The 13,124-nt window shown below is 40.1% G+C and overlaps 1 protein-coding gene across 3 annotated transcripts in view; it reads right to left on the reverse strand.

Annotated features, from left to right (window-relative positions):
• The window catches only part of NHS (NHS actin remodeling regulator), a 263,463-nt gene that overhangs the window by 55,174 nt on the left and 195,165 nt on the right, over window positions 1–13,124 (reverse strand). Inside the window, exon 1 of one of the 3 annotated variants that reach the window (XM_073615179.1) lies at window positions 9,237–9,453. The exons of the other annotated variants lie outside the window; for them this stretch is intronic. Coding sequence (XP_073471280.1) covers window positions 9,237–9,270 — 34 coding nt within the window. The 5' untranslated portion in view covers window positions 9,271–9,453. Of the gene's footprint in view, window positions 1–9,236; window positions 9,454–13,124 lie in introns of those variants that run through there. 3 annotated transcript variants of the gene reach the window in all.

Raw genomic sequence — 13,124 nt, forward strand, 5'->3', positions numbered from 1 at the left:
ATTTGAAAGAGGAAAGGTAAGCAATAGCAGTCTGGATATTTCTTTCAGTACAATGTTTCTTTGAGTAAAAGAGTCTTCTGTTTTAATCTACCACACTGCACCAATATTAATTTTTGCCTGCCAATACATGACCTGGTAATGCAAACATGTTTAACTAGTATGGGCATGCTTTTGATTAATTCAATAACGAATTGAAAGTGTTGGTGGGTTAGACTTTTGTTATTCATGTGGGTGTATTTCTAAGAAAATATGGCAATTTCTAGGGTGCGGATTCAGGAAATCATGAATATGTTATGTAATGGCAAAAACGATAGTTAAGTGTTCTATGAAATATCAAAATGATTTACAATCTGGTCAACCAATATCATCATAGCAAAACAGAGAACAGCAATCAGACAAAAGAAATATTAACATTTGTGGCTAAACATGAATAATGTAACTAATGGATTTGTCTTTGTAGCTGATCCCAAGACTGTGGTTTACAATTTACATCAGTATTACATTTTTCTTGGCCTGGTTTTTGTATGATTTACATGGAGCCTTCAGTGTGCAAGATGCTGAACCATCAGTTTTCGTTAACCGGTCCAGACAATTTTCACTTTGGTTCCATAAGGAATGAAGCAAAACACCCTTACATTTAGGGCACACCTAATTTTATAACTTAGTGTGAGATTCTTAAATGGATGTTAAAATAATGCATCTATAGCTGTATATTAATTGCACATTTTCTGCTTTGGCTCATATTTCTTTGCTACTTTTAAGGTTTTTCAAACTTCTAACTGAACGTCTGTTCTAACTGGGTGGTATATTTTGAAAGAGGCTTTGAACTTTTAGGGACCTGCATGGAAGCCTAATTTGACCATATGGTTAATACCATACTGCAGGCAACAAGTATCAAAAAGTTCAGCATATCATTTTGGCTAGAATAGCGTCACAAAATTATCACAACATTTAGGACTTCTAGGTCAATGGATTCATCATTAGTTCTGTTCAGGCAATGACCTTAAACAGTCTAATATGCCATGTATATAAAGATACCATTTTACATTTTAGGAACATAAATAAGAACAATCCAATCTGTCAAACTTCTACCCAAATTATTCTAATTTCCTCATTATGTTCACATAATAATGAAAAAAATGAATGAATGAATAGCAGATTGGCTGAGATAGTAGTATACAATAGATACGGTTTATTTTTAGCAGTACTGGAAAGTGATTAAAGTGACTACGGGTAACCTAGAACTGCAGCAGAAACAACAACCAAGGTATCTCAGGGGAAAATGTCTGTTGTGTTGATTAATTTCGCTTGTTTCTCTGGCAGGAAAGTAACCCTAGCACTTTTTTTAGTGCAGAAAACCATGCCATAACGTGGGCATGCATATATAAGTCCTAGATTGTTAGACAACAGAGTGGTTTTCAGTTGGATAATGTAAACACAAACAATGTGTATATATACTATCTATTGGCAGCAAAAGGCAGTAATGCTTGCAATGTGGCTCACCGTTCTCTGTTGAACTAATAGTTCCAACAGAAAGGCCGGTGGGACATTGGGACTTGCGGTTCCACATGTCAGAAGTCCGGGCTAAATTGAGGAAAAATGGTTTTGTCATTTTTAGCAAAGCATAGTGTACTGAAATAATACTGCTTCATATGAAACAGGTAGAAAGTACAGCAACAGATTTCAACCAGTAAAATGTGTATCTCTTATCAAACCAAACAGCAAAACATGGTCCCTTAAAATTTAAATAATTGTATTATTCTTGTCAATGTAAGCTTTAATACAATACACCAGCCTTTTTTAACCAGGGTGACCCTGGGGTGCCTTGAGGTTTCTTCAGGGGTGCCTTGGCAAAATGCCTAAAAACTGCCCAAAAATTTTATACAAACCAACATGTGGATGAAGCCTGTCTTTTAGTTACACAAAGCCACATGTTTTAATTGTGCACCATTACAATCTTCTAGCTGCCAGCGTCCTAAAAACCATTGGCATAATCAGTTGATAAGAAGGATGTCAGTCGCTTGCATAGCATCCTTGTTTGACCCTCCCCTGCCCCTCTCCATCAGTGTTGGGGTCACATTAGCTGAGTAATAGAGAAAAACTGAGAGAGAAGAGAAACATTAGAATACTAGTCAGTACCAGTGTGCAAAAAGAATAAATCACCAGTTTGCTTTGAAAGAATAAATCACCTCTAACGTTGGGCTTCCTACGTGTGTGGATGTTGCTGCATTATGTAAAACTATTAGAATAGTTTTTACCAGGGCTTTTTTTCAGGGGGAACTTGGTGGAACTCAGTTCCACCACCTCTGGCTCAGACCCTTTGGTGCCTGCTCACCACAATCACTTGTAAACACAGAAGTCTGGTTTCTGTGTTTACAAGTGACAGCTCTGCACTCTGTATGTAATGCAGTCCTGGTATTTAGTGCCCCTTGAAGACCCTCCTACTGTTTTTGTGAAATTTGACTGAACACACCCACTATTTGATGGGATTTGGAGGGTGTGTATAGCGGGAGGGGTTTTGTGGGGCCGTGATTAAGTTCCAGCACCTATTGTTTAGGAAAAAAAGCCCTGGTTTTTACATTTTAGAAAGTGGGGGGGGGGGGGGGGGCTGTCCATAATTTTTAAAGGGTGCCTTGACTAAAAAAAGGTTTGAGAAAAACTGCAATATGCTATTACTCTATAAAAGACTGCCCATTGCCAAAACAGCGCATAAACAGGAATAGAATATCATTGTCTTAAAATATGAAAAATGTCCTTCTTTTAAAATCTACTGTGGCATTTTACAATCCCGTATGTATACAATAAAATAGGTAAGGTTAGATAATTCACAGCCTAATGTAAAAAAGAGCTTTTCACTACTCCCTGCTGACGAAGTCCCATTGGACGTAACGCATACAGGGGGAGAAGCTACGTTCGGATGATGTCACCCACTGCCATCCTGTGAGATGGAAAGTACACAGTACACCATTCTGTTTCTATGTGCCTAATTTGATTGTTTTAAATGTGAGTAGGAAGGTTTTATGCAATAAAGCCTGAGTTGTTTCAATAGAGAGCACTTAGATCTTTTTTATTTATTCACATGTTTCTGGGGGGATCGTTTGGAGATCTGGATTTGTATTCCTGCCATACTTTACCCTTAAAGGGACACGTTTTGTTGACTTCCTGTTGGCTCAGGGATCCATTAATTAAGGTGAGCGAGTAAGCATCTTGGAGGTGGGAGATTGTCACGCATTACCTGTGTTTCTGGATCTGTTTCAACATGTGAATGCTCGTTGCTGTTGCTGTCTGGGCTTTGTGGTTCACCCCATTGGATATACAGACTTTCGTTTACTTTATATGGAACTTTTATTGTTTTATTTGCGCTGCACTTCTCTATATTTGACTACTCCAGGTTGCATAATACCCTAAAGTGGGCTATGATGCTTCATTAGTGAGAGGACCACTGCACATTTACCTTATGTGAAGTCAGTATTGGCAGCATAAGAGGGATTTTATAAACCATAAAAGTCTTAGATTATCTTCCTTGCTAAGCCCCACCCCTTCCTACCAAGCCACAATCTTTGTCTTAGTGTAGTGAATGGTGGAGATCTCTGCACCAGTTCTTTAAACAGGCACAGTTTATGAGCTGTTTCTCTTCTGCACAGTAGAAGGAAATGAGAGTTTATACATCACACAGGTAATGACCAATTTCTTAGAACTGGATCAAGGAAAAAACACAATGCATATAAGCACACACTTAACTATTTGCTCTTCTGGGGGTTTGTGCTCCTGTGCTTGCTCTTACTCATACAGGTGTTAAAACTGTTGAAATATGGCCAGCACAGGAAATTAGTGTGTAGCAGTAAGTGGCCAAACATACCCATTGATAGGCAACAGATGTGCACATGTATACAGAAGTTAATATAATAAAATGGGATAAAGCAATTATGGCGATTATATCCAAAGCAACAAGATTCCATCTCTTTCTTTGAATACACTACAAAACAAAGACTTTAAGTGAAACTCAACTGCATCTGACCACCACAAACCGAAAACACTATTTCATTAACTTTTAATATACAAAGCAAACCTGCCCAATGCCATCCATCCATGTCTCCATGCTTTATTTTCCTAATAAATCACTTTGAAAAACACCACCCAACATTTCTGGCAATGGCAATCTTGGGTCAGAGCAAGTGATTCATGTGGAATTTACTTCCTAGAATCCATTTGCCCTTAGCTCAGGCATGTAGTCAGGAGGGTGTGTATAGCTGAGAAAGCTCTTCCTCCCCTCCTCCAGATGAAAGAAAAAAATGCCCATGAAGACTTCTGGGATGTATCACATAATTTTGGCCATGGCCAGAAATCAGGGAAAAAAAAAAAAAACATTTAAAACACATACATTTATTATACCATCCTATCTATATTCTAAGACTAGAAGCATGCTGCAGCTGTCCCCCAACAGCTCTAAGCTGATCATTCAGTTCTCAGTCAGCTCTGAGCAGAGACTGTCAGTCACCATTCTCTGCTCTGCTCTTGCAAGCACCAGACTGGGGATGGGCAGGTTCAGCTGGCTTCGGCTCTCAGCCGAGCACTGAGAGCCAGAGCCAGCTGTCAATCAGGCAACTGGGTGGATCCCAAAATATGTTTAGAAAATCCTCAGGATCTAATCTTTGATGTCAGCCAACTATGGGCTTTAGACCACTGTAGGATAACTCTGGGTCACAGGAATACAAACTAAGTGCACTCCTGTTATCCAGAAGCTTTGACCATACTTCTCTTTTAATGACATTCTTTCAAATGTCACTTATATAGGTATGTTAGGGGTCATGGTTGGAGCAAGGAGAGTTAAAAACATCAGACTTTGACCTTCAGGACAACCGGAGGACAATATGCTAGTCAGATGTAATGGTGTACACCAGCAAGGAAAGATGCAAACACTGTGGGATAAAGTCAATGGAGCTCTTACAGCAGCCCATTTCAGGCATGCCAGTCTGTGATATCCAGTTAAAGAAAGTAAGAAAAACTGAGACTCCCGCACTGTAAACTCCTCAAAACTATCAAGAGGTGCCTATAAGGGAGTTTTAAGAACTTGTTCAAACCACAAAAGTCTCTGCCATCAGAGGTTTGATGGTGGCAGCTTCCTGCTCTTCCACCATTAACTCCAAGACTCCCAGGAGAAGCCATGGATCCTGACAATATTACACAGCCCAGTGGTCACCCAGCCCAGGTTCACTCTCCTGCTGTAAAGCTCTCTGAATTACCATCTACTGATGTGCCTGGAGACAAGGAAATGTGGACTCTGGAAGATGGAGCCTCATCCCCTGAAGATCTAACTTCAGGAGTCTCTAGTGCACTTTGTGCAGGATGAATTTTAATGGTCTGCAAACTTGCCATGAACAGTGATGCCCCGTACACACGATCGGACTTTAAAACAACAAAACCGTGGATTTTTTTCCGAAGGATGTTGGCTCAAACTTGTCTTGCATACACACGGTTGCACAAATGTTGTCGGAAATTCCGAACCTCAAGAACGCGGTGACGTACAAGACGTACAACAAGCCGAGAAAAATTAAGTTCAATAGCAAGTACGGCTCTTCTGCTTGATTCCGAGCATGCCTGGACTTTTGTGCATCGGACTTGTTTACACACCGTCGGAATTGTTGTCGGAAAATTTGAGAACCTGCTCTCAAACATTTGTTGGCGGAAAGTCCGACAGCAAATGTTCTATGGAGCATACACACGGTCGGACTTTCCGACAACAAGCTCACTTCCAACATTTGTTGTCGGAAAGTCCGATCGTGTGTACGGGGCATGAGTTCAATGGTTTGGTGTGTAGCAGAGTGACATGTCCAGGGAAGTCTCTCTGCTTCCCTCCCTCAGCAGCTCAGAAAGGACATACGTGATAAAGCAGAGGAAGCTGGGCTAGTGATCTGTGGTCAGGTGAGTGACCCTCCAATGTCAGAATCGGCATACAGACACATGAGTAACAGTACACAGTAGCTGAAGTAGCTATAGTACATAGTAGAGAAGACCCAGCTACTGTTGGGATCCTCTCTCTAATTGCTACCAGAGTTCCAGTGGCTCTTTTGTCCTTGGCTACCTCCAGCTGTTTGCCTGTGTTACCAGAGCTACTCAGGACTTCACTGAGAGGGATGCTGTTCATGAGGATAATTACAAGTAACTATTTGTGTTCTGAAATGTTTTACTGTAGTAGGGATTTTCAGCTAGACTCTCTGCTGTTATAGAGACTTCAAGAGACTATACTTTGTAGCCACATAAACATTACTGTAAAAGAGTCAATGTTTCTGCAGTTTTCATAATCTGGTTTGTATTATTCTTTAGGGTATGCATGTTCTTTGCCATCCTTAACCCGTTTTGCAATATTGCTTTTAACTTTGCACCTGTTAAGCAAACTACAGGTCCAACACACTAGGTCTTCTCTGGGTACCTTTCCCTTTTTTCCCATCCCACCACCCACAACTCCCCCTCCCCCCACCTTCCCCTTAGTCTCCTCCCTTTCTTCCTATCCTTTCTTTTTATAACCCCTTCCTCCTTTACATATTCTTTCTTTCCCAAATCCATCCTCCCGCAAGCCCCACCCCCCCACAACATGCTTGCATCTTTTTCCACCTTTAACTTAGTGAACCTCCATACATCTCCTTTCACCCTCACTAGTCAACCCTTAAAAATAGAACCAGCATATAACCAGCATATAACCAATTTCACCCTCACTATTCTTACCTTTAACAATGGAACCACCATGTACCTAGATCACGTTCACAATTCTTACCCTTAACAATGGAACCATCATATACCTTGATCTCCCTCACCATTTTTATCTTTAACAATGGAACCACCATATAACTAGATCACCCTCACCATTCCTACCCTTAACAATGGAACCACCATATATATACCTAGATCACCCTCACCATTCTTACACCTAAAGTGGATGTAAATCCTCACATATACCCAGTGACGTGAACAGACTCAGATGACACAGAGAGATGAAACAAAGATGAAACAAATTTCCCTACATATGTTTTACATGTATATCTGCTGTCTTCTGTCTGCTATATTCTTTAGACTGTGCACATCGTGTTAGAAATTTTCTCTTCCTGTTCAGCACTGGGAGTGTAGTCTTGGCATACACTGTGTTACAGCTGATTGGAGGAAAGGCACACACCCCCACTCCACATAGGCAAATAAGGAAGGCATGTGCTGTGAATAGACCAGCTCTCTGCTAATCTATTTATAGCACCCACCCGACACAAATTTCAGGCTGGTTTTATCTCGTGTATGGGAGAACTTGTCAGAAGTGATCATGCTGATAACAAAAAAACAGATCAGCAGAAACACATGGGACTTAGGGCTTTGGAGAGAGATAAGAAAACACTGCAGATATATGCGCCTAGGTCAAATTTTATGAATCAGGTTTACATCTACATTAACAATGGAACTACCATATACCTATTATTATTATTATTATTATTATTCAGGATTTATATAGCGCCAACAATTTACGCAGCGCTTTACAATATAAAAGGGAGACAATACAGTTATAATACAATACAATACAATACAATAGGATTAAGAGGGCCCTGCTCAGAAGAGCTTACAATCTAATAGGGTGGGGCAGGTGGTACAAAAGGTTGTAACTGTGGGGAATGAGCTGGTGGAAGTGGTAGGAGATTCGTTGGAGACGTGATAGGCTTTCCTGAAGAGATGAGTTTTCAGGGATTGCCTGAAGGTAGCAAGAGTAGGGGATAGCCGGATAGATGGAGGTAGTGAGTTCCAGAGGATGGGTGAGGCTCTGGAGAAATCCTGGAGACGAGCATGGGAGGAGGAGATGAGAGAGCTTGAAAGCAGGAGGTCTTGAGAAGAGCGGAGAGGTCGATTTGGGTGATATTTGGAGACAAGATTAGTGATGTAGCTTGGGGCAGAGTTGTGAATGGCTTTGTATGTTGTGGTTAGAATTTTGAATTTAATTCGCTGGGTGATTGGGAGCCAGTGTAGGGATTGAAGTAGAGGGTTGGCAGACACTGAGCGGTTGGTAAGGTGGATAAGTCTGGCAGCAGCATTCATGATAGACTGAAGAGGGGATAGCCTATGGAGCGGTAGGCCAATGAGAAGGGAGTTGCAATAGTCAAGGCGAGAGATAACAAGGGAGTGAATGAGGAGCTTGGTGGTTTCATTTGTTAAAAAAGGGCGAATTTTAGAGATGTTACGGAGGTGAATTCTACAAACTTTTGACAGCGATTGGATTCACCCTCACAATTCTTACCCTTAACAATGGAACCACCATATACCTAGATTACCCCCACCATACTTATCTTTAACAATGGAACCACCATATACCTAGATCACCCTCACCATCCTTACCTTTAACAATAGATTCCACCACTATTAACATATCTTACACTCATTTGCACAGTGTTATGTTATTTATTTATTTTTTTTAATCTTTTCATATCTTTTAACGCTTATGTATTTTTATATGAGCAATGACTGTAAAGCATCTGCATTAGACAGTAATAGTAACGTGGAAACTATATTGAGATGGAACTCATTCCATCAGATGTTATAAACTGTATGTAGAATAATACTGTACATAAATGGATAAACTAAAAAACAAACACAAAAATGCAAGTTACAGTTATTCCCTGCCTGACCTATTTTGTTAAAGAATAGCCATGCCTATTTTAGCAGCAGTACATCTCATTCGCAACAGTTTACAGTAAAACTCATGCAATATTTACTAATTTGCATAAAAAAAGTAAGCCATGAACCTTTTTATGTCCCACAGAGATCCACTGAAAACAGCATACAAAAAAAGAGAAATCAGATTTGTGGGATAATTAGAATTCAGTTATTCTCTGCTTAAGTCTTTACTCAGCGCTTTATAACTAGCAGACCAGCCATAAATAACATACTTCTTCTTATCTGACCCATAATCAACACCCTGTGCGCACCATGAATTTATCCTGGAGAGTTTGCCCTACTTGTCTTTTCATTTCCATCTTATATACATCAGATTGTCAGCATCTCATATTCCCCACCTCTGCATAATTATGTGTGTGTGTATGTGTGTAGATTTGCCAACAAAACCTCTTTTGCATTATGTGATTTGTATTCTTGCTGTGCAAAGCATTCATCGGCATCCAGATTTCGATGTAACTATTTGGTGGCTTTTGAACAGCTTCACAAAGTAAACATCTTAAAAAAAAAAAGTAACAGAATTTAAAGCCAAATACCTCCGTTACGAAGAAAACAGCATCCTAGAACCATGGTGATTTCAGTTCTGCTTTTTTAGGAAGCATTCCAATGCCCAAGAGGCTTGTCTTCTCTTATCCATTATATGCACTGTGCAGAGAGATTCATTGTTTGTATCTATACAGGCTGACCTGTTTTAAGTATGGAAAGGGGTCAGTTGGCATTACCTGCTGGGATAGTCATGGTATGTTCAAGTCCAAACATCTGCCAACCCTAGTGACTCCCCTGCCAGACATCCAGATGGTTCAACCCAAGAATTTGGTCCTTCTAATCTCTTCACAGTCCAGTAGAATGGCAAATCAGAACAGTGAGCAGTAATCCCAGAGCTTTTACACTCAATCACTCAGGGCTGTTAACTCACTACTGTACTTGGGTGATTCTTCTGCTGTCAAAAGGGATTAAGAGCTGGTTTAATGTTGCAGTTTGTGAACGGACACTATCATTATGAGAAATGACATCTACATATTTGCTACACTATACATTTTATGCCATTAATTAATAGAGCTGAAGGAACTGTGTGTTCCATACTGCTAACAATTCAGTTACAAAGCAGCAGATAATTGCCAACAAAGCAACCCTGTCTCTTCATCCTGGCTTTCTGATGGAATTTGCTTACATTTTACAAATTATCTTCAGATTTAAGTTCATAACTATTTTTAACAATCCCACTTTTTTAAGCTGTCCTGCAGCCCTCAGTCAAATGCAAAAATTTCATTCTCCGACTGTCATTTTCCAACATTGAAATTGAACAAAAATTGCATGATGCTCTAAGCCAAAACAAGCAGTTCTGATGTCAGATACTTTAATATATGGAGCCCACAGCTAGTTAATCTGATTTAATGTAATAACCACAAGCCACATTTCAAGCTTTAGATATTGTGTATTGCTCACTGCAGATTTTCAAACGAACATAAGCTCGATACCCAAATTACTGTACATGGCTACATCACAATTGATTAAAAACCATGTACTGATATATAACTGAGATTTTCAATTTGATATAAAAACATCTTAGTGAACAGTAAAAAAAGATTACATTGCTATATTTGCTGGATACTGAAAAGTTATAGCATATGCCAACTGCTTTTATCTCTTAAATCAGATAGGGTATCATTCCAATTATACATTTTCCTGAATGTCCTTGTGGATTCAGTTCTCCACAAACAGAGAAATATGCATGTATGGACAACACAGAGCACATGTATGGAGAACACAGAAATAGGTCAGTGTTCTAGTTCATCAGAGGCAGTATAGTGTTCTAAAAAATCCATGGATTGGGCATTTGATTAAAGAGCTACCAATATAAAAATATAATTACCAAGAAGTCCTTTGTTCTTTTGTAAAGACCTTAGCTGGCCATAGGTGAACTGAAATTCTACTGGTCAACAGGGACAGACCGAATTTCGATACATGTGTGGCCACTCGCACTTGGCTTTTGTCAAACAGGTTTGGTGGATAATTTTTACTCAATCTGCGGCTGCAGCCTCTGACCGGTGTATTGTGACAGCAAAGAGTCCCCACTGTCAGAATATAATGTCTCAGCGGGGAGGATTCCTCTATCCACCTCAACGGTGTGGATGGAGGAATCCATACATTTTTTTTTGCTCAAAAAAATTAATCCCCCTATAACCAGTTTTAATTGCATACATTTCCAAAAAAAACTTTTTCTGATGCTCCTCACCCATAGGTGTGCACAGCCTATTGCATTAGGCTGTGCACCCCAAAGCTCAAACATACATGCATGTGTATAAATATATATAGGGCAGTAGGGCAATGGACAGTCTCGGTAGGGCAGAGGTTGATGTCAGTAGAGCAGTGGATGGTGTCAATAGGGCAGAGATTGGTGTCAGTAGTTTTTTCTTATTACTTGTTTCCAATTTTATTTTTTAATTATTTTTTTACAATATTTTTCGGAGCCCCATTGGGGGGCTTTGGTGAAATATCAGGAGTCTAAACAGACCCCTGATGTCTCACGTTGGAGAAAAAGAAAGGGACTGAGGACAGAGATTCCCCAGTCAGGGGCAATCTGCACAGCACAGGGTGATTAGGGTGTGCCCAGGCCTATGTCCTCACCTAATAACTCATACTCCAAATAGCTCCAGTAGCCACACTCCTGGGGGCTCGCTCTCGAGCCGTGCTCTGTGTGTTCATTGACCCACACAGCGTGGCTTGGCCCCACCTCCTCGCTCTCTTGTCACCGGCTGTGATTGACAGCAGCAGGAGTGAATGGCTCCCACTGCTGCCTCAATCTCCGGTGAGAAGAAAGAGAGCTGAGGGAGCTGCTGGTGGATTGAGTTCGGGTTCAGATAAGTAAAAGTGTGTGTTTGTGTGTGTGTGTGTGTGTGGGGGGGGGGGGTTGTTGGGTCCTGATCTCAGAAGGTTTTTTATCTTAATGCAGAAAATACATTAAGGTAAAAAGAACTTCTACCTTTAGAACCAATTTAATAGAAACTCTGAATATGCATCTTTTAGAAAGCAGAGGGTTTCATCTTGAGGCAGCATTTAGCTAAACTGTAACCCACAGAAACAAGTAGATGGAGACTGTATCATTGAATACAAGTATATGTTCCTTGCTGTTTCTGTGTGGGTTGGTACAATATACTCAACTGCTACATGTGCCTTAACTGAATTGTTTAAAAAATGTTATTTTTACCGAAAACTTGTTGCCTGTGTATTCTTTTATTGCCAATGTTTTTTTATTTTGAATAATATCTTTTATTTTTAATATTCAAGGTAGCTGTTTTACTTTCAAGTGCAACTAAAGACAAACTTATTTTCATATGCTTTCATCTGTGTCCCATTGGGGAGATTTCCCTTCACTTCTTGTCCCATAGATAAAACACGAAGTCAGAGGAAATCCCTCCAAAGTGAGGAAATCCCGGTATATCACCAGGGTCACTAGATACTAGTGTCCCCATTGGAAGATTTCTTCTCTTTTACTTTTCTGATGTCAACCCCCTAAATTTTGGGATTTTCTTTTACTTTCACTTTTAATGATAATGGTAAACAGGTCAAAGATGGGGAGAATTTCCCTAATGGGGGCACAGACAGTAATAAAAAATGACAGGTGTTGTAATCCAGTGGTCATCAACCCTGTACTCAGGGCCCACTAACAGGCCAGGTTTGCAAGATAACTGAAATACAGTTGAGGACAGGGTTGATGACCACTGTTGTAATCCATCTCCACTCTATCCAACACTAAAAAAAAGGTATTACACTTCAAGTCAACCTAATTATAACTTGCATGAAGGGAGACTGTGGGAGCCATAGCCAGAACATAAAAGTATTGTCAATTTATGAAACTTGGCAGCCATGTTGGAGAAATAAACAAAAGAGCACATCAGCAGGCAATGTTGTTAAAAGCTGGTAGAGCCTTGTGGGACAGACAACCTATTGTTTAGGATCAGATCCTCAGGAGTCTGGCACGTGCACCGGCAGCACTTAAAGGAGCCTTACAGAAATTACATTGACAGATAACGGAATTCAGTGAAACAAGTGGTGGTTGTTTGTGTTATCACAGTACAGGTAGTCATTTCAGGTGGAACAAGGGAGATGTTTCCTCTAAATACTCCTTTAAGAGCAGAGCCAAGATTAGATTGCAAGAGTAGGTGCAGTTTGGAGCGGGTCACATAAAGAGAATCTAGAACCTGGCCTGTTAAATACTCTAATCAACATTCAAGGTCTTCAGGAAATAGTTTGCAGAGTCAGGCTATTATTGCCATCTAGTGAAATGGTCTACAAGCTGGCGTATTGGAAGGCAAATGCAATTTAAGAGAGTGGGGAAGAGAATATTGTACAGCCTACTAGGTATCTGTTAACATAATACAATTATGAGGTTCTATGGTGCCTCTTAAAACATATTGTATCTA

The sequence above is a fragment of the Aquarana catesbeiana genome, linkage group LG02 (genome assembly GCF_042186555.1).
Source record: "Aquarana catesbeiana isolate 2022-GZ linkage group LG02, ASM4218655v1, whole genome shotgun sequence".
Classification (NCBI taxonomy): domain Eukaryota; kingdom Metazoa; phylum Chordata; class Amphibia; order Anura; family Ranidae; genus Aquarana; species Aquarana catesbeiana.